The following is a 25,684-nucleotide window of genomic DNA, read 5'->3' on the forward strand; positions in this document are numbered from 1 at the left end:
ATGGAGTTTAAAGGCATTGCACTTGACCTATGTACTGAATCATGTAATTGTTTTTAATCCATCATTGTAGTAATTGTAATTCATTGTAATTAATAACTGTTATGATATTTGTGTCCTTTGTTAACTCGTCATCACTGTGCTTTCACGAGTATAAATAAAGGTTTGAAATTAAATGAAATAATGGCTACCACTGTAGTACTAATGCAGGATATATGCAGGATGGAGGACTTCTATAATGGCTACCACTGTAGTACTAATGCAGGATATATGCAGGATGGAGGACTTGTATAATGGCTACCACTGTAGTACTAATGCAGGATATATGCAGGATGGAGGTCTTCTATAATGGCTACCACTGTAGTACTAATGCAGGATATATGCAGGATGGAGGACTTGTATAATGGCTACCACTGTAGTACTAATGCAGGATATATGCAGGATGGAGGACTTGTATAATGGCTACCACTGTAGTACTAATGCAGGATATATGCAGGATGGAGGTCTTATATAATGGCTACCACTGTAGTACTAATGCAGGATATATGCAGGATGGAGGTCTTATATAATGGCTACCACTGTAGTACTAATGCAGGATATATGCAGGATGGAGGTCTTATATAATGGCTACCACTGTAGTACTAATGCATGATAGATGCAGGATGGAGGACTTCTATAATGTGCTTGGTTTCAGGACTATTTATCTTCAAGGTGTCAATCTGTGAATTCAGGTAACTTTCAATCTGATTTCCTGCCATTGTCTAAGGGTGTACCACAGGGTTCGGTATTGGGGCCGGTCCTCTTTACAATCTATATTAATGATATTGTTTCTAGTCTTTCAGCACTAGCAGGTTGTCAGGCTCATCTTTATGCGGATGATACAGTTGTCTACTGCATTGCGGATACTGTTCAGGAAGCTATTGTGAACCTGCAGCTTGCGTTTGACACTCTCCAAAATGCTCTAGCTAAGCTCAAGTTAGTGCTTAATGCTAGTAAAACCAAGTCTATGATGTTTTCTAGAGCCAGGGTTATAGATTATGACATGCTACACCTAACAACAGCAAATGGTTTGTATATTGAAAGAGTTAGTGAGTATAAATATCTTGGTATATGGCTGGATGATAAACTTTCTTTTAAATTCCATATAGATAGCCTAGCTACAAAATTACGGCAAAAGATTGGTTTCTTGTACCGTAACCGCGCTAGTTTTCCTATGTTCTGTAGGAAAATAATTGTACAGGCTGTTTTTTTGTCAATATTGGACTATGGTGATGTAATTTACAGGCATGCGTCCAGGCCTTTGGATTCTGCCTACCACTCCGCCCTAAGATTTATTACGGGTGACAAATATGATACTCACCATTGTCTTTTGTATGAGAGGGTAGGCTGGCCATCTCTCTCGTTGCGACGTAGTTATCATGGGTATCTTTTTATCTACAAAGCAATTATTGGCAAACTTCCACCTTATATTACATCTTTGTTGGTCTGGAGTGCTGTCACCTACCAAACTCGTTCGAATGATCGGCTTGTGCTCAGGGTGCCTCGAGTTCGGTCTGAGCTTGGAAAGTCTGCCTTCTCCTACAATGCTCCAATGCTCCATACACATGGAATACCCTGCAACAGACTCGAAAGCTCGGAGCATTCCTGTCATTCATGGAGTTTAAAGGCATTGCACTTGACCTATGTACTGAATCATGTAATTGTTTTTAATCCATCATTGTAGTAATTGTAATTCATTGTAATTAATAACTGTTATGATATTTGTGTCCTTTGTTAACTCGTCATCACTGTGCTTTCACGAGTATAAATAAAGGTTTGAAATTAAATGAAATAATGGCTACCACTGTAGTACTAATGCAGGATATATGCAGGATGGAGGACTTCTATAATGGCTACCACTGTAGTACTAATGCAGGATATATGCAGGATGGAGGACTTGTATAATGGCTACCACTGTAGTACTAATGCATGATAGATGCAGGATGGAGGACTTCTATAATGGCTACCACTGTAGTACTAATGCAGGATATATGCAGGATGGAGGTCTTATATAATGGCTACCACTGTAGTACTAATGCATGATAGATGCAGGATGGAGGTCTTATATAATGGCTACCACTGTAGTACTAATGCATGATAGATGCAGGATGGAGGACTTCTATAATGGCTACCACTGTAGTACTAATGCATGATAGATGCAGGATGGAGGTCTTCTATAATGGCTAGTACTAATTCACAATACCCTGCGTGGCTGAATAAGTGTATGAATGAATACATGAATAAATGTTTCATATTGTGTTGTAAATAGTTTATATTGTTTAAGTGTTTATAAAATGTTATGAAGTGCTGCTGTTTGTGTTAACTTTGTCATATTTTTCAAAACACATGTACTAATGTTAATGTGACAAGTGATTTATGTCTCTATAGAACCCACTACAATATAAATATTATATTTATTAAGGTTATTTATTTATTTGCATCTCAGATATTGATTGAAGAGGTGTGTTTCTATATGGGTGACATGTCCCCATACACAGGGCATACGAGGGCATTCACATGCAGTCACCAGCTCTCCACCCAATCCAATGCCTATATGGGAGATTTCCCACGACCTGTTAAGACGGCACTCTCTCACGTTAAGACAGCACTCTCTTACGCCACCATCGCCAAAACACCAAAAGAGCATCAAATCACTGACCTCTAGGACCATCATCAAGGTCATAGTACCAGTTAGATTAGATTACATTGAAATGTATTGTCATCATACAGCATAAGTACATTACAATGAAAATAAGGGTGGCATCCAACCCCAGTGCTACTAGCTAGTTTTTGATTATCTGCTGCCATTTAATGATGAAACATGTGTCCAACTTCCTCTAATGTTCTTGTAATGTTAGTTGATACTGATGATGATGACGATAGTGCTGCATGATGCCAATAAATTCGCATACGGGAATTAAGGACCCCCAACATTCTCAAAGACACTGACGTCACGAGACCACCGCCATCTTGGTATTGGGGAAACAATAATTCTACGATCAAATGTATGCATTGAGCTCCGTTTTTATTACATATTTTATCACATTCTTGTTCATTTCATAACATTTTCATATAATTTGTTTTGAAAATATTGAGGCCAACATGGCATTTCACTATTTCGAAAGCCTTTCTGGTGATGTTGGCCTCAATATTTTCAAAACAAATTATATGAAAAATGATAAAGCCAAGTCGAGGGATCAGTAAATCCACCCGCCACAGTTGAACTCCCTGATGGCTCAACCTGGGTGTGTGATGCAATGGCTCTGATACAGGCAATGAAACCTCATACATTTGGAAGATTAGCAAAGAGCAAATTCAAGACATCACTTTGATAGTTGGACATGGGTCTGAGTGCCATGTCGTCAGAGTCAACAGCAGTGGCACAGGGGTGGAGGTTTTACCACTGTTCTCAATACAGGAGGAAGCAGACACCGACTATTGCTTCATGCCTCTCAATACAGTTCCCATGTGATCAGCAGTCCAGACACGGATGAGCCATGGATGGAAGATAGAGGGCGACTTCTTTGAGATTGACTGGATGTCACTTCCAGATGGAATCTTGGAACTTGTGTACTGCTCCTGCAAAAAAAACACAATGTATGAAGGGGAGATGCATGTGCAAATCAAACAATTCAAACAACCTACCATGTACAGACGTGTCTGTGTTTGGACTGTCAGAATACTGTAGCCTAAGTTTTCACTTGAGTTTTTTTTTTTTTTTTTACTGTTCAAATAAATAACATGTTATTTTCACACTTGTTATTGTGTTAATGTTCTCTACCCACCCACCTCCTCCTAATGTACAGTTTCCTCCCCCTCGTATGTATATATTTAATGTTAGGATCTGTTTAACAGTACTGTATATTTGCATATCTTGTATGTCACAAATATGTGACAAATATGTGACATACATGTATTTAGTAGTTACATTTGTGACATATACGATATGCAAATATACAGTACTGAGGAACGCACCACTGGTACTAGCTACAGCTATGTTATTTTCTCAATCAATCAATCAATCAATGATCTTCATCTCTTGTGGTTTGATTGATTGATTGAAAACGTTATTAACAGATTGCAGAATGGGTACAAAACAGTACAGCTCAATACACACAATTGTTAAGGGGATGCAGACCAGAGAAAGACTTTCGTCTTGTTTACATCAGGGTCCCCCATTTTCAATTCATCAGGACATATATGACATACATGACATGCAGATAGACAGTGTACTGCTACATCTATACATTTATGTATATGGTTACTCACAACATGCTAATGTAACACCCAACAAGAATGTGAAAACTATTATTAGCATTGGGTTAGAGTTTGATTTCCACACTAACGTTAATGTAATCTCTGAAGCCAAAATGGACTGCATGGTGACTCATAACTTCCTATCACGTTTGAATAATGCGGTAAAGTTAAGTATAAATGCATTTCAATATTAATATTAAAGCTCTCTCCCTCTCCTGTAGTCTATGACCAGCTTCTCTCCCCCTCTCCTGTAGTCTATGACCAGCTTCTCTCCTCCTCTCCTGTAGTCTATGACCAGCTTCTCTCCTCCTCTCCTGTAGTCTATGACCAGCTTCTCTCCCCCTCTCCTGTAGTCTATGACCAGCTTCTCTCCTCCTCTCCTGTAGTCTATGACCAGCTTCTCTCCTCCTCTCCTGTAGTCTATGACCAGCTTCTCTCCCCCTCTCCTGTAGTCTATGACCAGCTTCTCTCCCCCTCTCCTGTAGTCTATGACCAGCTTCTCTCCCCCTCTCCTGTAGTCTATGACCAGCTTCTCTCCCCCTCTCCTGTAGTCTATGACCAGCTTCTCTCCTCCTCTCCTGTAGTCTATGACCAGCTTCTCTCCTCCTCTCCTGTAGTCTATGACCAGCTTCTCTCCTCCTCTCCTGTAGTCTATGACCAGCTTCTCACACCCTCTCCTGTAGTCTATGACCAGCTTCTCTCCTGTAGTCTATGACCAGCTTCTCTCCTCCTCTCCTGTAGTCTATGACCAGCTTCTCTCCCCCTCTCCTGTAGTCTATGAGCAGCTTCTCTCCTCCTCTCCTGTAGTCTATGACCAGCTTCTCTCCTCCTCTCCTGTAGTCTATGACCAGCTTCTCTCCTGTAGTCTATGACCAGCTTCTCTCCCCCTCTCCTGTAGTCTATGACCAGCTTCTCTCCCCCTCTCCTGTAGTCTATGACCAGCTTCTCTCCCCCTCTCCTGTAGTCTATGACCAGCTTCTCTCCCCCTCTCCTGTAGTCTATGACCAGCTTCTCTCCCCCTCTCCTGTAGTCTATGACCAGCTTCTCTCCCCCTCTCCTGTAGTCTATGACCAGCTTCTCTCCTCCTCTCCTGTAGTCTATGACCAGCTTCTCTCCTCCTCTCCTGTAGTCTATGACCAGCTTCTCTCCTCCTCTCCTGTAGTCTATGACCAGCTTCTCTCCCCCTCTCCTGTAGTCTATGAGCAGCTTCTCTCCTCCTCTCCTGTAGTCTATGAGCAGCTTCTCTCCTCATCTCCTGTAGTCTATGACCAGCTTCTCTCTCCTCTCTTGTAGTCTATGACCAGCTTCTCTCCTCCTCTCCTGTAGTCTATGAGCAGCTTCTCTCCTCCTCTCCTGTAGTCTATGAGCAGCTTCTCTCCTCCTCTCCTGTAGTCTATGACCAGCTTCTCTCCTGTAGTCTATGACCAGCTTCTCTCTCCTCTCCTGTAGTCTATGACCAGCTTCTCTCCCCCTCTCCTGTAGTCTATGACCAGCTTCTCTCCTCCTCTCCTGTAGTCTATGACCAGCTTCTCTCCTCCTCTCCTGTAGTCTATGGCCAGCTTCTCTCTCCCTCTCCTGTAGTCTATGACCAGCTTCTCTCCCCCTCTCCTGTAGTCTATGAGCAGCTTCTCTCCTCCTCTCCTGTAGTCTATGACCAGCTTCTCTCCCCCTCTCCTGTAGTCTATGACCAGCTTCTCTCCCCCTCTCCTGTAGTCTATGACCAGCTTCTCTCCCCCTCTCCTGTAGTCTATGACCAGCTTCTCCCCCTCTCCTGTAGTCTATGACCAGTTTCTATGTTTTTTCCACATTGGGGGAGAGGTTGTTCTCCTGGCACCACTTTGCCAGGTTGTTAACCTCTCTCCTGTAGGTGATTCAGCCTATCACTGTGGTGTCATCTGCAAATGTAATCACTGTGTTGGAGCAACACACTGGAGTAACTACACACTGGAGTAACTACACACTGGAGTAACAACATTGATTGATTGATTGATTGATTGAACATTTTATGAACAGATTGCAGAATGGGTACAATACAGTACGGCTCAATACACACAATTGTTAAGGGGATGCAGACCAGAGAGACTTTCGACCCACTGGAGAAACAAATGCTCTGTATTCTCCACAGTGAGATAATAATAATAATAATAATAATAATAATAATAATAATAATAATAATAATAATAATAATAATAATTAATTTAATTTAATTTGTACCGCACTTTATATTTGTGAAAATCTCAAAGTGCTACAGGAGATAATGATAACAAGTTAAATGAATAAAAACAATTAAAATGAATAAAACAACCAATAAAATCGAAGAACATAAAAATAAAAATATAATAATAATAAAATGAATAGAAGTAAAAAAAATAAAAGTAAAATAATAATTCAGGCAAATGCCTTGTTAAAAACGGACTGTGGTGCTCTCAGATGGTCGGGGAGGGCATTTCACAGCCGAGGAGCAGCTGAGCAGAAGGCCCGGTCACCCATGGTGCAGAGGTGTGTCCTGTGTTTGGGTTGGAGTGTGTTTGAGTGTCCAGAGCGGAGGGAGCGGGTGGAGGTCGGGGGAGCGATGAGCTCCTTTAGATAGGAGGGGGCGTTGCTGTGGATGCACTGATGGGTGAGGAGGGAGACCTTGTATTCAAGTCTGGAGGAGACAGAGAGCCAGTGTAGGGAATGGAGTATGGGTGTGATGTGATCATATTTCCGCACTCTCATCAGGATCCTAGCAGCACAGTTCTGAATGTGTTGGAGCTTCTGGATGCTCTTGCTAGGGATCCCGATGAGCAGTGCGTTGCAGTAGTCAAGCCTTGAGGAGACAAAGGCGTGAACAAGCTTTTCCGCATCAGGCAGGGTGAGTGTGGGACGGAGTCTTGCTATGTTTCTAAGGTGGAAGAATGAGGTTTTGCACAGGTGCTTAATGTGGGAGTCAAAGGTCAGGTGGGGGTCCATTTTTATGCCCAGGTTAGTTATTACAGGTGAGAGGAGGTTAACCCTTTCACTACCACAATACAGAAGGTTAACCCCTTCACTACCACACTACAGAAGGCTAACCTTTCACTACCACACTACAGAAGGTTAACCCCTTCACTACCACACTATAGAAGGCTAACCTTTCACTACCACACTACCAAATGGTTAACCCTTTCACTGTGACAATACTGAAGGTTAACCCTTTCACTACCACACTTTAACCCTTTGTGAGTGAATGGGGTTAACCTGTAGTGTGGTAGTGAAAGGGTTAAAGTACTTCACACTAAGGTTTGATGAATAAACAATTAGCTACGGATCATCGTTACAGATTCCGTACTACTTGGTAAAAGGATTCTAATGCCGTATGAAGTGCTTCTACTTTTGATCTTTGACTGTCAGCCAGTCTACACTCCAGCAGGCCGGTGTGAGTCTATAGGTGTAGACCTTGTAGACCTTGTAGAGCTTGTAGACCTTGTAGAGCTTGTAGACCTTGTAGACCTTGTAGATGTAGACCTTGTAGACCTTGTAGAGCTTGTAGACCTTGTAGATGTAGACCTTGTAGACCTTGTAGACCTTGTAGATGTAGACCTTGTAGACCTTGTAGACCTTGTAGACCTTGTAGATGTAGACCTTGTAGACCTTGTAGACCTTGTAGACCTTGTAGATGTAGACCTTGTAGACCTTGTAGACCTTGTAGATGTAGACCTTGTAGACCTTGTAGACCTTGTAGACCTTGTAGAGCTTGTAGATGTAGACCTTGTAGACCTTGTAGACCTTGTAGACCTTGTAGATGTAGACCTTGTAGACCTTGTAGAGCTTGTAGACCTTGTAGATGTAGACCTTGTAGACCTTGTAGACCTTGTAGACCTTGTAGAGCTTGTAGACATTGTAGAGCTTGTAGACCTTGTAGACCTTGTAGAGCTTGTAGACCTTGTAGAGCTTGTAGACCTTGTAGAGCTTGTAGACCTTGTAGACCTTGTAGAGCTTGTAGACCTTGTAGATGTAGACCTTGTAGACCTTGTAGAGCTTGTAGACCTTGTAGACCTTGTAGACCTTGTAGAGCTTGTAGAGCTTGTAGACCTTCACACTCCTGGCTCCTGGTTCAGCAGCGCTCACTACCTCTGGCACAGGTTCTAACGCTGACGTCCCACTGTCGGACACTTCTCCCCAAATAAATAAAAACATGATATTTTGTTGCACTCTGTAATAAGCAACGGATGTCTGTCTGGTTTGTTATCTTCAGAGAAGCCACAGGCCTGGTCACGGTGTGCCGCTGGTTGTGCCGTAAATGAGACAGAATGCAGTCATGGCAGACGAGGGAAACAGGTCCGTGTACGTTTTGATAGTACGTTCTTCGTTAAAAAAATAAATAAAGGAAATACGAGGTGTTTTCCTATTTCCGTTTTTAAACCAAAAGCTGTTTTTCGTATTTTGGTGTCAGAATAAAAAAATAAATAAAGTAAATAATGGGTAAATAATTGGTTTTTGCGCATTCCTTATTTCCTTATTTCGTTTTGATTTGAAGAATGGCGAACGGAACCACGTGACAACTACATTTTTCAGAGTAAAAGCCAAGCGGGGATCTATACCAGGGTAACGTAATGAATAAATACATAAATAAATGCATATATAGGCCTACATAGATCTTTTTTGTATTGTACATTTCATTTAGACATGATCTTTTATGTGAAGTAATAACCTAATATGGAAATAGCCTGTGTGGTCTGTCCCAAATAGTGTTGTCTAAACCAGTGTTTCTCAACTGGTGGGTCGCGACCCAAAAGTGGGTCGCGGGGCCATTTTGTGTAACAAAATTAATAAAAATTTTTAAAAAACTGCACTACCTATCTTTGTGAAAGTGGCTTCTCAGCTCTGGTCCAGCTGAAGACAAAGCAGAGGAACAGATTGGACATTGAGCATGACCTCAGAGTTGCTTTGTCTACATCACCCCAGACTTTGAGACTCTTGTCAGGAGCAAACAACATCCCCAGTTATCCCATTAGTTCCCTGGGATGTTAAGCTAAGAAGTCTGCTAAGAAGGATATATTATTTATTATTTATTATTATTATTATTATTATTATTATTATTATTATTATTATTATTATTATTATTATTATTATTATTATTATTATTATTATTATTATTATTATTATTATTATTATTATTATTATTATTATTATTATTATTATTATTATTATTATTTAATTTCATTGTGTTTTTAGCCCTAGTTGCACTTTTGTTGCACTTTTTTGTGTTTATTTCATGTTTTTAACACTTTGATTGCCTAAGGCTAAATTCATGATATACCATAGGTTGCCAGCTCTATTTGTCTATGGAGAAGTTCCCCTTCTTTCCAGGGCTATAACTTTTTAAATTCTATTGCTAAATTGCCATTATTAGGGCCCATTCAATGTCCTATATGTATTGTTCAGGGTGTATGAACGTTAAACTTTTTCATTCACATATTCATACTAAAATATGATCTAAAGTATAAGTATGTTTTCATCTCTTTCTGCAGCTTTCTCCAGAACGTGATTTATAGCCCCAAATGCATTATATTGATGATCAAATACAGTTTGATAGCAATCGGCGCGATATAAAAAAATCCAACTGGACGGACTTCTGGAAGTTACTACACATCATCTGATGATGACCGGATGGGCGAGGGGGCGTTTATAATTCCGTGGGCAGCGTTATACCATTCATCTAATGTGGGTCAAATGTTCATCATAGCAGTTTATATCGTACACATTCAAAAATAACGCTGAATCTTACCGTATCTTCCTCGCGCCGTTGGGCGATGAGCGTGGAACAGACATTTTCCTATTATGGGATATAGAAATATCCGGTCCATTTCCAGGTTGTATAATAATATATACGTCCAAATCATGTTGTTTTTTCGAGTTATTTGCAGCGATCGGTGTTCACTGTGTGAAGACTGAGTCTCTCTAACATTAGCGAGTGCCCGGACCACATATGGAGTGAGTCCTGCCGGGTTAAAGGTAACATCCGTTTTTTCGATCTGCCGATCGGCCACCAGATGGCGCTCTTGAACCGCTAGAGGATTGAGAGGAGATCACACTTGTGTCTCAGGGCCCCGGAAAGGAAATATGATTCCGATCACAGATTTTTGAAATATTGATATCAAAGACGAGTTACGGCGTCCTCGGCAACTTGAGCATGGCGGGGAAGGACGCCTAAACACGTTTTCGGCACTTAAAGTGTTAACAGTGCATGAAAGATTGTGTATTACTGTAAAAAAAAATATTGAAATAAATCATAGTGGTTAAAAAATGTGGGTCGCGACTTAATGACTAAGGAAAATGTTGGGTCCCGAGGCTGGACCAGGTGAGAACCACTGGTCTAAACGCACGTTACCCAACAGATATCCTAGTCCAGTGGTCGGCAATAGGCGGCCCGCAGGCCGAAATAGGTCTGCCAGCCAGATTATTTTGAGAATATGATTTGTGATGAAGACTCGCTTTACTGTATCGGAATCGGGAGACTTAGGTAAAGTTAGAAAGATATTCACAGATTCTAATTTCCGTGGTCAATAATTCCTAAGCGACATGTTTTTAAAACACAAAGGGCACCTCTTTCCTATCGTAGTAAGGTAGACAACGAGCTACAACCCTATTTTCACCTAAACACTCCAATAGCCTCCAGCTGCGTACGGAAGTAAATCAGAATGCAGTTCGTTTCTACCTTAGCAAACAACTTTAACAAAGATGGAGAAACGCAATTACAAGGTAAGCCTTTATATATATATATTACCTTGTATAATTTATAAGATAAGATATTCCTTTATTAGCCTTATTGATCCCCTTGGGGAAATTCAGGTATAGCAGCATGGGGGAGGGGGAGGGGAGGTACAGGTCACGGAATTATAGTACAGTGGAGAAGTAAAAATGAAAATAGAATAAAAAGGCAGTGTAAACAATATACAATATTATTAACTCTGGACAGATGAGGGTATGTATGCCCTCTGTTATTTTGCCCTACAATAAATATAGTTGAAATACCGTAATTCCTCTAATAGTAACCCCGGCTTGTATTTGTTTCAACTGTAGCGGGTACCAGGCTTGTATTAGGAGGAGGCCTGTATAAGAGGGAGGCCTATATTTCAAATTTTCAAACGGATCATAATGAATAAATCAACATTTTGTGTCAGTTTGAACCCAGTAAAATGTACTGGGTTCATTTATTGAAACCAAGTACTGTATGAAATAGTAAACAGTGCAATTACAGGTGGTCACTGGTCATTTCAACGTTTTCAAAGTGAAATCAAGTAACTAGCTCAGTATGCAGCTCAGTATATTAGTAACCCGGCTTGTATTAGGAGGCCGGCTTATAATTGCTTAGCTCAAGAGCGCACCCGGCCATTAATAGAGACCCGGCTTGTATTTGAGACCCGGTTACTATTAGAGGAATTACGGTATATAATCTAATAATACAATAGTCTAAATCTAATCTAAATTATCTAATTATCACGGTTGTGTTTGGAACCCAATATAGAGAGATAGAGAGAGAGGAAGGAAGCACTGCCTGGCAGGAAGGTAAGATTTATTATATGACCTTGTATTATTATATAATTATTAGGAAACTTAATTTTTTTTGGGCTAAACTGACAAGAACTCCTACAAGTGCATTGGGTTAAGCATGGCGAACATGGGCATTTTACCCCACATTACCCTAATATTGATTATATTTGTGCGCAATACAATTTGTAACCCTGTGTCAAGTCGAACTAGATCTCCCTCCTGAACCAACCCACTGTCTACCAGCCCAACCAGGGTTCAATCAGCAGCACCTGTTAGCAGTGCTTTGAACAGATCAGTCTGAAGAACATTCTCCATGGACTGCATGTGCTCTGTTCACAACTCAGACAGGCAGCCAGTAAGAGTGTTTGTGTGTATATATGATGATGGACTGCATGTGCTCTGTTCACAACTCAGACAGGCAGCCAGTAAGAGTGTTTGTGTGTATATATGATAGGGGTGTAACGGTACACAAAAATCACGGTACGGTACATACCTCGGTTTTGAAGTCAAGGTTCGGTACGGTTTTCGGTACAGTGGGGGAAAGTTTGGCTTTCCATGTTCCACTCAGGGGTGATGTAGTGTGCAGCAACTAATTGTACTTGTAGGGCTGTCAATGAATATTCTATATTGAAATTAATAATCAACAAATTAAATAATAATAATAATATTAGATTGTGAAGAAAACAGCCCCCGGTGGGCGGTCGTTAGTGGTTAACATACCGTTGTATTATTTCGGTACGCTACACAGCCGTTCGGTACGGTACGGTACACACTGAAACTTGTTCGGTTCGGTACGGATACGTGTACCTTTACACCCCTAATATATGATGATGGGGTACACTGTTAAGTTGGTGATGTATTTATGTATGGTTTAAGTGTTTACTGTTAAGTATGTTGCTCACTAGCCCACATTACAGTAGTCACAAGAGTATTATCTTTGTACACATAGCATAGACAATTTAGAGTTGTATGATGCATTATGGTAGAGTAATTTAATTAACTTTAACTTCCAATGTGTATTTTATTGCTTGTATTTTTCTGTGTTCTAAGGTTGTTTACCTAATTGCTAATTGCTAAATGCTAGAACTATAAAGACCATCCATCTACTGGCTAAAAATGGCTGAAGTATTGAAAGAATGAAAACAAACCTTTGAATATCAAATAAATGAAGAAAGGTCATTCGGTCTGGTTCATTCAGTAAAACCCAGTTAACCCTTCGGGTGAACAAAGTTGGGGACAATGCAGAAGGTCAAACGCATACAACTGGACACCCTGTGCAAAGTGACTGTTTATGTCTTTCTGTTAAACTTTCTATGTCAGTAATGCATAATGTAGCACGGTTTCTGTGTCTGTGGATGATTATCTGTTCTTGAAAGTGTTTTTGCAACTTGTGAGATTACGTTTAGGTGTGGCAGAGCCTGTGTGATAACTAGTGGTTGCTAAGGGGATTATTGGTGATTACTACTGGTTGCTACATGGTTAGTTGGTGATCAATTATCATAATTCTTAATTAACCAAAATATCCCCTCCCCTCCGGCACTGTACTGTAATCTACTCTACTCTAGTCAGGCCTGCTTCAAGATGGTTGGACCGATTTCAGAAGAAGTCCTCTCTCCAGGTGCCTGTATACCTTGACAGTGAGAAACAACAGGACGCCCTTTTCTACGACCTTAAGACGGTGAACTTCATCCTCAATGTGCTATTCCCGGAGGTAGGCCGAACTATTTCATTGTTGTTTTTGTGTGTGTTCCTGCTCCTGCACTATCCTAAGTGTAGCAGGGTGGATTATCCCTGCTTCGTGGGAACGGGTGGGCACAGCCACTGGGTAGCGGGACGCAGTAGAGCTCCGTCTGACAACACCCTCGTCTTTGGGCCTGGAGCGTCAAACTGGAGGCCGGCAGTGGGAGTGGATGGGGCCTGGGATTTACCAACCTGGTCTAGTACTCTGGTCTTCCTCGCCTCTCCGGGGCGGTCAGCAGTACTCCCCAACTCACTCTCACTTCCCCCAATACCTCCGTTAACCCTACCACACCTAGTGACTGATATATGAATAAGTAGATTCGTTCCTCCCGCAAGCAGTACCCTCCCTCAGTGACACTAGAGACCTTAATAGCTGAAAGGGGAAGGTGGGTAGGAAAGGGTTAAATGTATTAATGTTACCCGCACCAAAAGGGTTAGTGTTAAGGCTCAGGAATTGACACGCACACAAGACTCCCATCTACATCCTTTAGTGTTATTTAAGGACTGGTCAGTTACAAATATTCAATAGCAATGGGTCAAATGAAATGTAGTTCTCCTATTATTCGAGTTGTAACTCAATACCTTGCAGACAACTGATATTGTACACCCAAAATAATATAGACTCAGATATTGCAGACCCAAAGATAATAGACCCAGATATTGCACACTCCAATGTAACTGACTCATTACCCACGTCTGGGCTAGTACCAATAAGAATACCTCTAAGGCTTTACATATATGGCTGCGTTACGTTACCCCCAAGAAGAGAAGGGTTAACTGGATGGGAAATTAATATGAATGAACATACACGTTATTACACTCAAATGAAATGAAAATGTGGGCCCACGTTACCAAACAAAAGTCCTAACTAATGCCGGCATGAAATGTTTGTGGGGTACCCCTATATCCTGTGGTTAGCAACCATTATCTTGGCCCGTAGGCCGCGACACACTGTGTAATGTACGATATGTTATTGGTCACCGAAGTGCCACTGTACTTAGCCAAGATGGCGGCCTCGCCCTCACCACCACTCGTCCGGGTGGTAAGATGGCGTCGAACGCTCTCGTCACAAGGGCTAGCAAGCTGTGGTGTGCAGGGGGGCAGTAGCAGGTTGGAGACGCATGCTGTGGTGTGGCGACCTCTGCTGGAGAGGCGGCGTCCTCTGCTCCGTCGAACCGAAGCCTGCTGCTGGTCTGCTGAGCCGCCGGTGCTGACAAGCTGCTGGTGGGCGAGCTGAGTTGGTGCGCGTGCTAATCTGAAGGCTACCTTAACTGAAGCTACTCTGTGGGTCTTAGAAGGCCCTCCTGCTAACGAACATGCAGCCAGCGCACGGTGCCTCTAACCACCAGCTCTCTTCAGGCGGCGCTTGCCAGGGGTACCTCGCTGGAGGGAATACAGTTAACATTAGCCACTTCAATATACCGCTTACTTCTAGGTTAACCCATTGTATCACTAGGGTTGTTCCGTTCGGATGTTCAACACGCTACTAACGCTTACATTTCTATCATAACACGAAATATACTCAGGTCCAATTACATTCACCCGTGTGCTCCACGACAGGGCTCCTCAACGACAAGTCCTCCCAGGTTCACGTTCAATGTCGAAGAGGCTGTTTCTCTCCACTTCCTTTCAGGTGACTTGCTTCTTCTCGACGCCTTCCTCCTGCACTCCGCCTGCCACCGCCGCCCCCTGCTGGCCACCGCCCACTAGTCCCACAGGACGAACTGGGTGAATGTGAATATGATTCAGTTAGTGTTTGTAATCCATATTCCAGCCGGTGAGAGAAGGAGAAACCTGCGTCATTGTTCAGGAGAATATCAAGGGAAACTGGTTAACATGTCTTTGTGCACCAAGGGGAGATAAAAGGTTAAGTCAGCACTTCTGAATAATAGTCGAATATTCAGGATGCTACATAAGCACACATTGTAGTATTTCATGAACATACACCAGGGGTCGCCAATTAGTTTTCGCCGCGGGCCAGATTTTCCCCAAGCCGTTGCTTGGCGGGCCAGGATCAAAAACAATGGCTAATTTAATATACTGATATTGAAAAAAGACAAACGTTTTTCTCTGGTCTGCATCCCCTTAACAATTGTGTGTATTGCGCCGTACTGTATTGTACCCATAAACCATTCTGCAATCTGTTAAATAAAGTTTTCATTCATTCATTCATTCATCATGAACAGCAGATCAGCTGTTGCAGATCACAGCGGCGTGTGATGAACACAGATCAAAATGCATGAAAACACGACTCACCATACCTTGTTTGTTGTTAAGTCCTCCAAAATCCCTGCTAATGTTTGAAACATGTCATATCCACTCGCCGCCCTCCAATTCCAGATTGGCGTTGAATGCTTTATCTGAACTTTATCTGCCAACTTGAACACAGTTGTCATCATTGCCTCGTTGTTGTTGTTGTTGTTGTCGCCACATATTATGCAGAGAGGACGTCGGCTCGGCACGCAAGAATCACCGACCTGTTGCGATAAACCCGTATTTTAAGTATTGCTCCTGTTTATTAAAAGAAGCGTTATATTTCCCCGTTTTCTTTTTAACTCGCTCGCATCTCGAACGCGGAAGTGAACGTGCGTTCGGGAAATATACACAGGCCCGGTGGGACTATTCCATTGGTTCTCCCAGTCCACGTGACCATTTCTAGCATTTCAATTGGCTATAGTGACAGACATGATGACTACCGGTAGATAGATACAGCTTCACAATAAAAGACACCCTGGCGTCCCGAGTGAATATTTCCCGCGCGTCACATAAATATCATATTCTCAAAATAATCTGACGGGCCAGAAATTATTGCTGGCGGGCCAATGTCGGCCCGCGGGCCGCCTATTGCCGATCCCTGACATACACCTACCATGGTGCTACTTGTGTACAGAACTGTGTATAATAACTTGCTGTCCTACGCAGGTATAACGTTATATTTGAATTATATTTGTTGTTCTAAAAACGTATCCTTTTTCTTTTGGTAGTCCATCATACAGGCCCTGGCTGTTCTGAAGACGGTCTCACTGCAGGAAGCAGAACAGCTCTTCCTCTCTGCTCCTGTTTACCATCACAGGTAAGAATAGAGAACGTACATTTTTCACACATTGCAATACAATATTTCTGTTTACCCAACAGTGATATGTTTTGGTTTTTAACTTGGTGGTACATTATATTACTGCTAATTCTATGATAATTTTGTATCTTTCTATTTATTACTAATAATATTTATTTAATTAATTATGTATGTATTGTATTTGTTACAAAGGATCAGATTAAACCGAATATATATATTTATTGATTGATATATATTGCATAGTATTTGTATATCGTTTGATATCCCTTGTATATTCCTTGTACATATACACGGAATATCCCTTTAGCCTAGTACGGACCATGATGTTTCGTTCTCCTATTGGACAGCGGTCCACAGGCGCCAGGGCCATGCCTCCGGAGTCAGGTTCAAAGCCACCGTCAGGACATGTCTGTACATGCCCGGCCTTGCCCAGGAATACGAGACAGAAATGAGGTTGGCACTAGATTGTTCGCCGTGCTTATAAATATGGCGCAGGTTAATACAGAAGTAGAGTTACCCAATAAGTTGAAGCCTCACCCACGATACTCCGTGCGGTGAAGTATGGCCTGTTTGGCCCCAAATAGAGCATTGAGACCGCGTGCGAATTAATAACTGAATTGTCAGAGTTTGGCGCTATACCGTCGAGTTCAAGTTTCAAGTTTCAAGTTTCTTTAATAGTTGTCATACAGAAGTACAGAATACTTTTGTACAAAATGCTTCTTACTGTTGCGCTCCAGAGACTGTGCATGACAAGATAAGTATGAAATAAAAACATAGTAAAAATTAGAAGAAAAAAAAAGAGGTCACAGTGTTCAGTTTAGACATATGTACAATGTTCGTAGACGTAGTTACCATACAATATACAATACTGTGCAGTGTACTAATATACAATACTATATAGTGCAAGGCATAAATGGACGAGGTGCAGTTTAGGTACAATTCACAGTAGGTGTACGAGTTGTAGTGCAAATCCTTTATCAATAAATAAATATAAAGTGTAAGTGTGTTTGTGTGATCTAAAGTGTGGAGAGTGGGTGCTGCAGTGTGTTGTTTGTTTGAGTGAGTGTGTGTGTGCGTGTGGGTGTGTGTGCTGTGTGCATTTGATGGTTGTTGCATAGTGATTATTGTTCGTTTAGCGATTATTGTTCGTTTAGCAGCCTGATGGCCTGGGGATAGAAGCTCCTTCTGAGTCTTTCTGTGCTCGCCATAAGACTCCGGTATCGCTTGCCTGACGGCAGCAGTTCAAAGAGGCAGTTGTTCGGGTGGCTCGAGTCCTTAATAATTCTCTTAGCCTTCCCCTTGCACCGCTTGTTGTAAATGTTCTGGAGGGTGGGAAGCCCCCCTCTAATTGTGCGTTCGGCTGAACGTGTCACTCTTTGTAGTCTGCTACGGTCTTGTGCAGTGCTATTCCCAAACCAGGAGGTGATGTTGCCGGTCAGGATGCTCTCTATTGTACATGAGTAGAAGTTCCTAAGGATCTTCTGACTGACTTGGAACTTCCTTAGGCGCCTGAGGAAGTAGAGGCGTTGTCGTGCCTTCTTCACAACACTGTCAATGTGTGTGGTCCATGTCAAGTCCTCGGATATGTGGGCTCCGAGGTACTTGAAACTGTTCACTCTCTCAACTGGTGCCCCGTCGATGCTGAGGGGGCTGTAGTCCTTGACCCCCGACCTCCTGAAGTCCACAATCATCTCTTTTGTTTTGCTGACGTTCAGGGAGAGGCAGTTCTCCTGACACCACTGTGACAGGTTCTCTACCTCTTCCAGGTAGGCCCTCTGTGCGACATATTTCTATTAAGTCAGTAATAGTCTATTTGTGTATAGTATATCGTGCGGCTAAAGTTCTACAGTGACCAGCATCACCAACGCTTCCTCGTACCAGCTAGAGTGCTTATCCAGGCTGGGCTGCTTTCATGGCGCTTTCACCCGAGGAGACCTAGACGAGAACCGTGTGGACATGTACACTGGATTAATCTACCCGACGACTACATAGCCCTTTGCGGCTGGATTATATTTGTTTTGGTCCTGTGATTTATGGAGCGGAGAATCGCCGATGCCTACACGTGTGGGATTTACCCTGTGAGGAGCCACGTCGAGTCTGCGCCTCAGAGAGCCTGAGGCCGGCTAGCTTTCTTCACTGTGGAGCTACAGTCTACGGAGAACAGCTGTATTCGTCTGTGGATCAAGAGACTATTGCACCGTCTCCTGTACTTGGAGTCTCCTTAGTCATCGTTGACCAGACTCTCTACTACCGACAGATCCTCTACCCCTGCTGGCTTACAACCGGGGGGACCCTTCCAGTATCTCCCGCTATATATTACTAGTGTACCATAGATATAATTCCCTAAGATTCAGGTTGTATAATTACCTCCTGCGTAACCAGAGAATGGACATTCATTATTGATTTGCCTACGCACATTCCTTTGCCTTATAAGCGCATCCAAAGTAAAATAGAGAAGTATATTATGTACCTTTTGCTGCAATAAATACTTGATTACACCTTTGTGTGGAACCGATTCATTGTGGGAAGTGTTCATCATATTTATATATCATGTACTGTATGGCCAGTAATTAAAGTACATAAAGCGGTAGTGGTTTAATGATACCATACTTATCAATACAGTCAGGGAATTGTACCCCTCAGTTACAATTGGTCCTTCGAACCGGATGGTAACTAGTGTAATATTAATATAGTGGTATTAATATTGACATGGCCTATGATGAACACTCCACAAAACGGTTCTCCTAAAGTAGATCGCCCGCAGCGTAGACGGCAGACACCTCAGTACTTAGAGGATTACGTTGCCAATATACTACCTAGCTTTCTACAGACGGTAAACGCGGAAAAAGTAGATAGTAAAATTATGTCCGACCCTATCGACCAGGCTACCCCGCCAATAGAGGCCCTAGTGGGTTCTAACGTAACTGACCAAGCTCACGGTAGGGACCAGGAGGGACCCGACATGACTTTACCCCCCGCCAAGACCGAAGAAGTAGTCCCCGGAGAGCTCCAGGATAAAGACAGCCCTCCAGGGATGGAACTCTACCCGCTACAAGAAGAGGAGAGCACCCCGGAGATGGATCTCCAGGACTCGCCACAGGAGAACAGATCTCCAACGAGTACTGCCAGGAGCGGATCACCTCAACCAGCGTCTTCCCCCAGCGAGGCGGACAAGATGCTGGCACAGGCATTCCTCGCCAGCCTAGCAGCCTCAACAGAGCGCGATCGACTCCAAGCACAGACGCTTAGTGAGCGTGAACATTCTTCCATGGAAAGAGAACGCCTTCAGGCGCAGCAACGGAGCGACGAAGATCGTATACGTCTAGAGATTAGACGCCTTCAGACGGAAGAGAATATGGTAAGGGACCGGGCCGAAGCCCAGCGCGCCGCCGCCGAAGCCCAGCGCGCCGCTGCCGGTGCCCAAAGAGAAGCAGAGCGCGACCTCGCTCTCACCAAGCGCGAAGCCGAGCGCGACCGATTACAAGCGCAGATAATGGAGCAGCTGATCACCAGGGCAACACCCCCTCCCTCCGCACGGGGTTCCAGGGCCTCGTCAAGACAAGGGTCAAGGGCACCCTCCCCTACCCGATCAAGCGACCCTGAGCCCGACCACCAGAGAGAGCCTATACCCCCCTCCGAACCCCTTCCCCGACCGGTCCAAGTGAGACCCAGCTACAAGGAAGAAACGGTCTACACCGCGGAGAGGCTAAATAGACGACTACAGGATCTAGAGGACCTGCCAGAGGAAGAAGAAGAGGGAGAGGAGGAGAGTCAAGCCCGACAGCAGCACAGTACTCCACAGGACCAGGAGGTCCAGTACAGCCCAGGCTCTACCCCCGCGGCTCTGCGCTACAGACCCCCGACTCAATTCACGGGTGAGCTTGACGCACGACCAGCCCCGAGGAACAGCACCTGGATACGCGGGCCATGGTACCCAGCAGGTACCAGCCCACCAAGAAGCGTAAGAGGAGACTCGCCTAGGAGGCCTCTCTTCCAACGCTCACCGATGTGCCAGCCATCCATGGCATCATACATTGGCACACCGACATTTCCGGACTTCACCCACGAGAACAGAGCACAGTACACGGAGCTACGAATGTGCTTAGAGACAATGATGTCCGATGTAGCTGATGAACCGTACAAGTATGCTATCCTACTGAAGCACCTCAAGGTGCCCCGAGCGCACAATATAGCGCTGGCCTATGCCACCTCTACTACCCCATACACAGCGGCTCTAGCAGCACTCGACCAAAGATATGGACGCATATGGGACTACGTAATACAAGAGATAAGGCATATTGACCGCCTACCCCCAGCCACAGACAATCGCTCACTAGATGACTTGTCTATCAAGGTACAATCCCTGGTAGGGATGCTGGGGGCGCAAAGAGAAAAAGGTATGCACGAACTGTACGCAAACTCTAATGCCGAGAGGATTTTAGAGAAGCTTCCGCCCGCCCGACAAGAGCGCTTCAGGCGGCAAAGAGACCACCGTGATCCTAACGGTCCCGAGCCATCCCTCCTAGACCTAGCCGACTTCCTGGCGAGAGAAGTCAACAGCCTACGGTTGGATACGTTCATGCGGAGCACCCCAAGCTCCAGAGAGGGACCTAGGAGAGCAAACGATGGCTGAAGATTGGTGACCGTCATGCACCAATCAGAATCAGTACCGAGCAGCAAGAACCACAGTACCCCCTTGATGAAAGAGAAGTGGAAGATGGTGTGCCCGTACTGCGAAAAGGAACACTGGTTGTCACAATGTGACACGTTCAAGAAGATGACCGCCGACGAGGTGAGTCAATGGATAAAGTCCAACCGACGCTGTTACCGATGTGCGCGCAGTCACATGGCAGCCGATTGCCGCTTAAAGAAGAGGTGTAGTGTGTAGTCGGTGTGACGGAGCCCACCTAGATGTCCTACACGACAGTAACAGAAGAAAGCCTGTACCCTCAAGCAGCACAAAGGCAAGTGTTATGTACATTGACCCCGCCAGCAGCGGGGGCGCCCGGGTGCCCTTAAAGGTGGTCCGCGTAACACTGAGTTACCAAGATAAGGTCATGGACACTTACGCCGTCCTTGACGACGGGTCAGAGAAGACCCTTCTCCTCGCGTCCGCTGCGGCCCAGCTGGGGCTGCGGGGGAGCGAAAACCAGATGACGATTCGGACAATAAGAAGAGATCTAAAGACGATAAAGGGCGAGAATGTCTCCTTCACTATCGCAGCAAGCGGGCAGCCAGAGAGACGGTATAGGATTACTAACGCTTTCACCAGCCAAGAAATAGGCCTGTCGCAGTACACCTACCCCATCGCCAAGCTGATGGATAAATATGTGCACCTGCGTCAACTACCTATACCGCTCATAGACGGTGCCACCCCGACCCTGCTGATAGGCTCCGACCATGCAGACCTCATCGTCCCGATAGACCGGGTCCACACAGGGCCCAGAGGCTGTCCTGCAGCAGTCGAGACCCGCCTAGGATGGACATTACAAGGCCCCCTCGCTAAGTCTCTTAACCGAACAGCAGCCACTAGCTGCCTCCACTCCAGAGTGACAGAAGAAGACACCACCCTCCTACAGCATGTCGAGAGGCTATGGACACTAGAGACAATGCCCTTTAAGAACGAAAAGAAAGACATTCGTTCCAAGGAAGACATTTACGCTATAGCCCTCCTCGAGCAGGGGACAAAGAGAGTCAAAGTCAACGGAGTGATGAGATACGCAACTCCACTCCTGAGGCGAGAGGGTATGCCTACCTTCCACGCCCCAAAAGAAGCGACGGAGCGGTATCTATTGAACACAGAGCGGCGCCTAGCCAGAGACCCCGCTCAAGAGACGGTGTACCGCGCTGAGATTAACAAGCTAATCACAGCGGGACACATAAAGAAAATTGACATTAAAGAGGCCGATCAGACGACCGAATCATGGTACGTGCCGCACCACAAAGTCCACCACAACGGCAAGGATCGTATTGTGTTCAACTGCAGCTACCAGATCGGATCACAAAATCTGAATAAAGAGCTCTTGCCCGGCCCAACACTCGGCCCCTCCCTACTAGGCGTGTTACTACGTTTCCGCCAAGACAAGGTGGCCATCAGCGGCGACATCAAAGGGATGTTCCTGCAGGTGAGACTAGTGGAGGAGGACAAGCCCCTGCTGCGGTTCCTATGGAGAGAGAGGATCGGGGATGAGCAACCAGCCATCTATCAATGGGAAGTCCTCCCTTTCGGAACCACATGCAGCCCATGCTGTGCTACGTTTGCACTGCAAAAACACGTCGCAGAGGACCCAGCAGCTGATGAAGAGGTCCGACAAAGTGTAGGAAATAGTTTCTACGTGGACAACTGTCTGCAAAGCGTCTCGACGCCAGAAGAAGCCGAGGCCCTTCTACTCAAGCTCCGCGCCTCCCTGATCAAAGGCGGCTTTGATCTCAGGCAGTGGGCCAGCAGCGACCCGCAAGTATTGCGCAGCCTCTCCCCCGAGGACAAGGCAGCAAGCAGCGAGACCTGGATGGCGACCATCCCAGGAGAAGCCCAAGAAATGACATTAGGACTAGTCTGGCGCTTCAAAACAGACTCGCTCCATTATAAACACACACCCCTGACCAAGGAGCAGGGAAGGTCGACTGCACTACCGACCACCAGACGGAGTGTATACAGAACACTCGCCAGACAATATGACCCGTTGGGATGTATTCTACCTTACACCACCAGGGCAAAGATGATTGTAAGAGCGTTATGGGACAAGGACCAGGGCTGGGACGACCCCATACCCGAACACCTTGCATCCACATGGAGAGAGTGGGAGACGGAACTCAGCTCACTCCCAGGTGTCAACATACGCCGCAGCTACTTCCCACCCACAGTGAGGCCGGAGACGTGCCAGATGGACCTGCACGTCTTCAGCGACGCCTCCGAAGTAGCCTACGGTTCGGTGGCCTACTTGCGTGCCCGAGAGGAGGGAGGAGAAATACATACTGCTTTCATCCTGGCTCGCTCAAGAATAGCCCCACGAAAGCAACAATCTATCCCGCGTCTAGAGCTCTGCGCAGCCCTAGCAGGAGCGCAACTCGCCACGTTAATCCAACGTGAACTCACCATTCCGGTGCAAAGAACAATCTTGTGGTCAGACTCCACGACAGTACTCACATGGATCCGGTCTGATTCGTGCAGATACAAGGTCTTCGTGGGAGTCAGAGTCACAGAGATTCAAGATTTAACAGAAGTAGCAAGCTGGAGGTATGTGGACACAAAACACAACCCAGCTGACGTCATCACCCGGGGAATGTCCCTGGATGACCTCACCCGTCACAACCTATACAGTGACGGGCCAGAGTTCCTCAAGCTCCCGGAAGAAGAGTGGCCTACACCCACCCCACGGGAAGCGAGTAAAGAGGAGGCCGAAAACAAGAAATCTATGTTCTGTGGATTGAACACACTCGTCTCCACAGACCCCGACATAGACGATTGCCTCACCCTAGAGAGTGCGCAGCTAAAGACATTCCTGTGGCACCACCCAGAGGTTCAGCTCACTACTGACATTACAGCAGCTGACTACGAAGAAGCAGAACTTCTTCTACTACAACGAGCCCAGAGAGACTCGTTCCCCGATGAGCTAGACTGTCTACAGGGAGCAAAGCCCGTCCCATCAGACAGCAGACTGCTCCACCTAGCCCCCGAGAGCGACGCCCATGGTCTCATCAGAGTGGGTGGTCGTCTGCGGAGAGCTCCAGACTTACCGGATGACGTCAAGTACCCGATAGTCTTAAACAGCCGACACAAGGTCACAGAGCTGATCATAAAGAAATACGACGAGGATGTGCATCACGCCGGGGCAGAGAGAGTCTTCGCGGAGATCAGACGTCGTTATTGGATACTGCAAGGGAGAGAAGCAGTGCGGCGCTTCCAGCGAACCTGTCTAGACTGTCGTAAGTGGCGAGCGCAGCCCAGTATACCCCGGATGGCTGACCTACCTCCCTGTCACCTCCGACTCGGCGACAAGCCTTTTCACTCCACCGGTATGGACTGTTTCGGCCCGCTGTATATAAAGAAAGGAAGAGGAACCGAGAAGCGGTGGGGTATTGTATTCAAATGCATGACCACCCGAGCGATGCATATAGAACTCCTTCCAACCATGAGCACAGACTCATTCCTTATGGCCTTCCGAAGATTCACATCGCGGAAAGGCAAACCGTCTATATTATTGTCTGATCACGGGACAAACTTCAAAGGCGGAGAAAGAGAGCTGAGAGAGAGCTTCCAAGCTATGGGCCCAGAACTTAAGACCCACCTCGCTCCATCCCAGATTGACTTCCAGTTTAATCCCCCGAACGCACCTCACTTCGGTGGAACTTGGGAACGAGAAGTACGTTCAATAAAGACAGCCCTGTACGACGTGCTTGGGGCCCAGACCGTGGCAGAAGAAGTCCTAATGACAGTCCTCACGGAGATCGAGGGAGTATTGAACTCAAAGCCCCTCGGTTACGTCTCAAGTGATGTAGCAGATGTCGACCCAGTCACCCCCAACACACTCTTGATGGGGCGGCTGGACCCCGCGCTACCACAGACAATGTACAGGCCTGAAGAAGCGAACGGCCGAAGAATGTGGAGGTACAGTCAAGTATTGGCTGACAAGTTTTGGAACAGCTTCCTACTCCACTATCTACCGTCTCTACAGACCCGCCAGAAATGGGTGAAAGAGAGAGACAATTTGACAGAAGGAACAGTCGTCATGATTATCGACCAGTCACTACCCCGAGCTATGTGGCCGGCTGGCCGCGTAAGCAAAGTGATCACCGGTGCCGACGGAAAGGTCCGAGCAGCCGAAGTGCTCGTCCAAGGACGGATCTACACCCGACCCGTGGCGAGGCTAATAGAACTGCCAAGGCTCCCCGATACTATCGATGACGACCATGACCCCATGACTTTGTGAACTGCCCGACCCCTCACAACAGACATTGAGTAGTGGACAGTGCGGTTAATCTGTCTCTGCTTAGCTAATTAGGTGGGACTAATTAGGAGGCGGCTGTTACAAAGGATCAGATTAAACCGAATATATATATTTA

At 45.3% G+C, this 25,684-nt stretch overlaps 1 protein-coding gene across 3 annotated transcripts in view; it reads right to left on the reverse strand.

Annotated features, from left to right (window-relative positions):
* Positions 1-3,225: 3,225 nt before the first annotated feature.
* Positions 3,226-25,684, reverse strand: part of LOC311230190 (uncharacterized protein) — a 100,815-nt gene continuing 78,356 nt past the window's right edge. For all 3 annotated transcript variants that reach the window (XR_014619779.1, XM_084316396.1, XM_084316395.1), the window contains one exon: positions 3,226-3,615. Coding sequence is in view for 2 of the 3 variants with exons in the window: in XM_084316396.1 (XP_084172522.1) it covers positions 3,578-3,615 (38 nt within the window). In the remaining variant the exon portion in view is untranslated. The remainder of the gene's footprint in view (positions 3,616-25,684) is intronic.

The sequence above is a fragment of the Notolepis coatsorum genome (genome assembly GCF_963971535.1).
Source record: "Notolepis coatsorum genome assembly, chromosome: 6".
Classification (NCBI taxonomy): Eukaryota; Metazoa; Chordata; class Actinopteri; order Aulopiformes; family Paralepididae; genus Notolepis; species Notolepis coatsorum.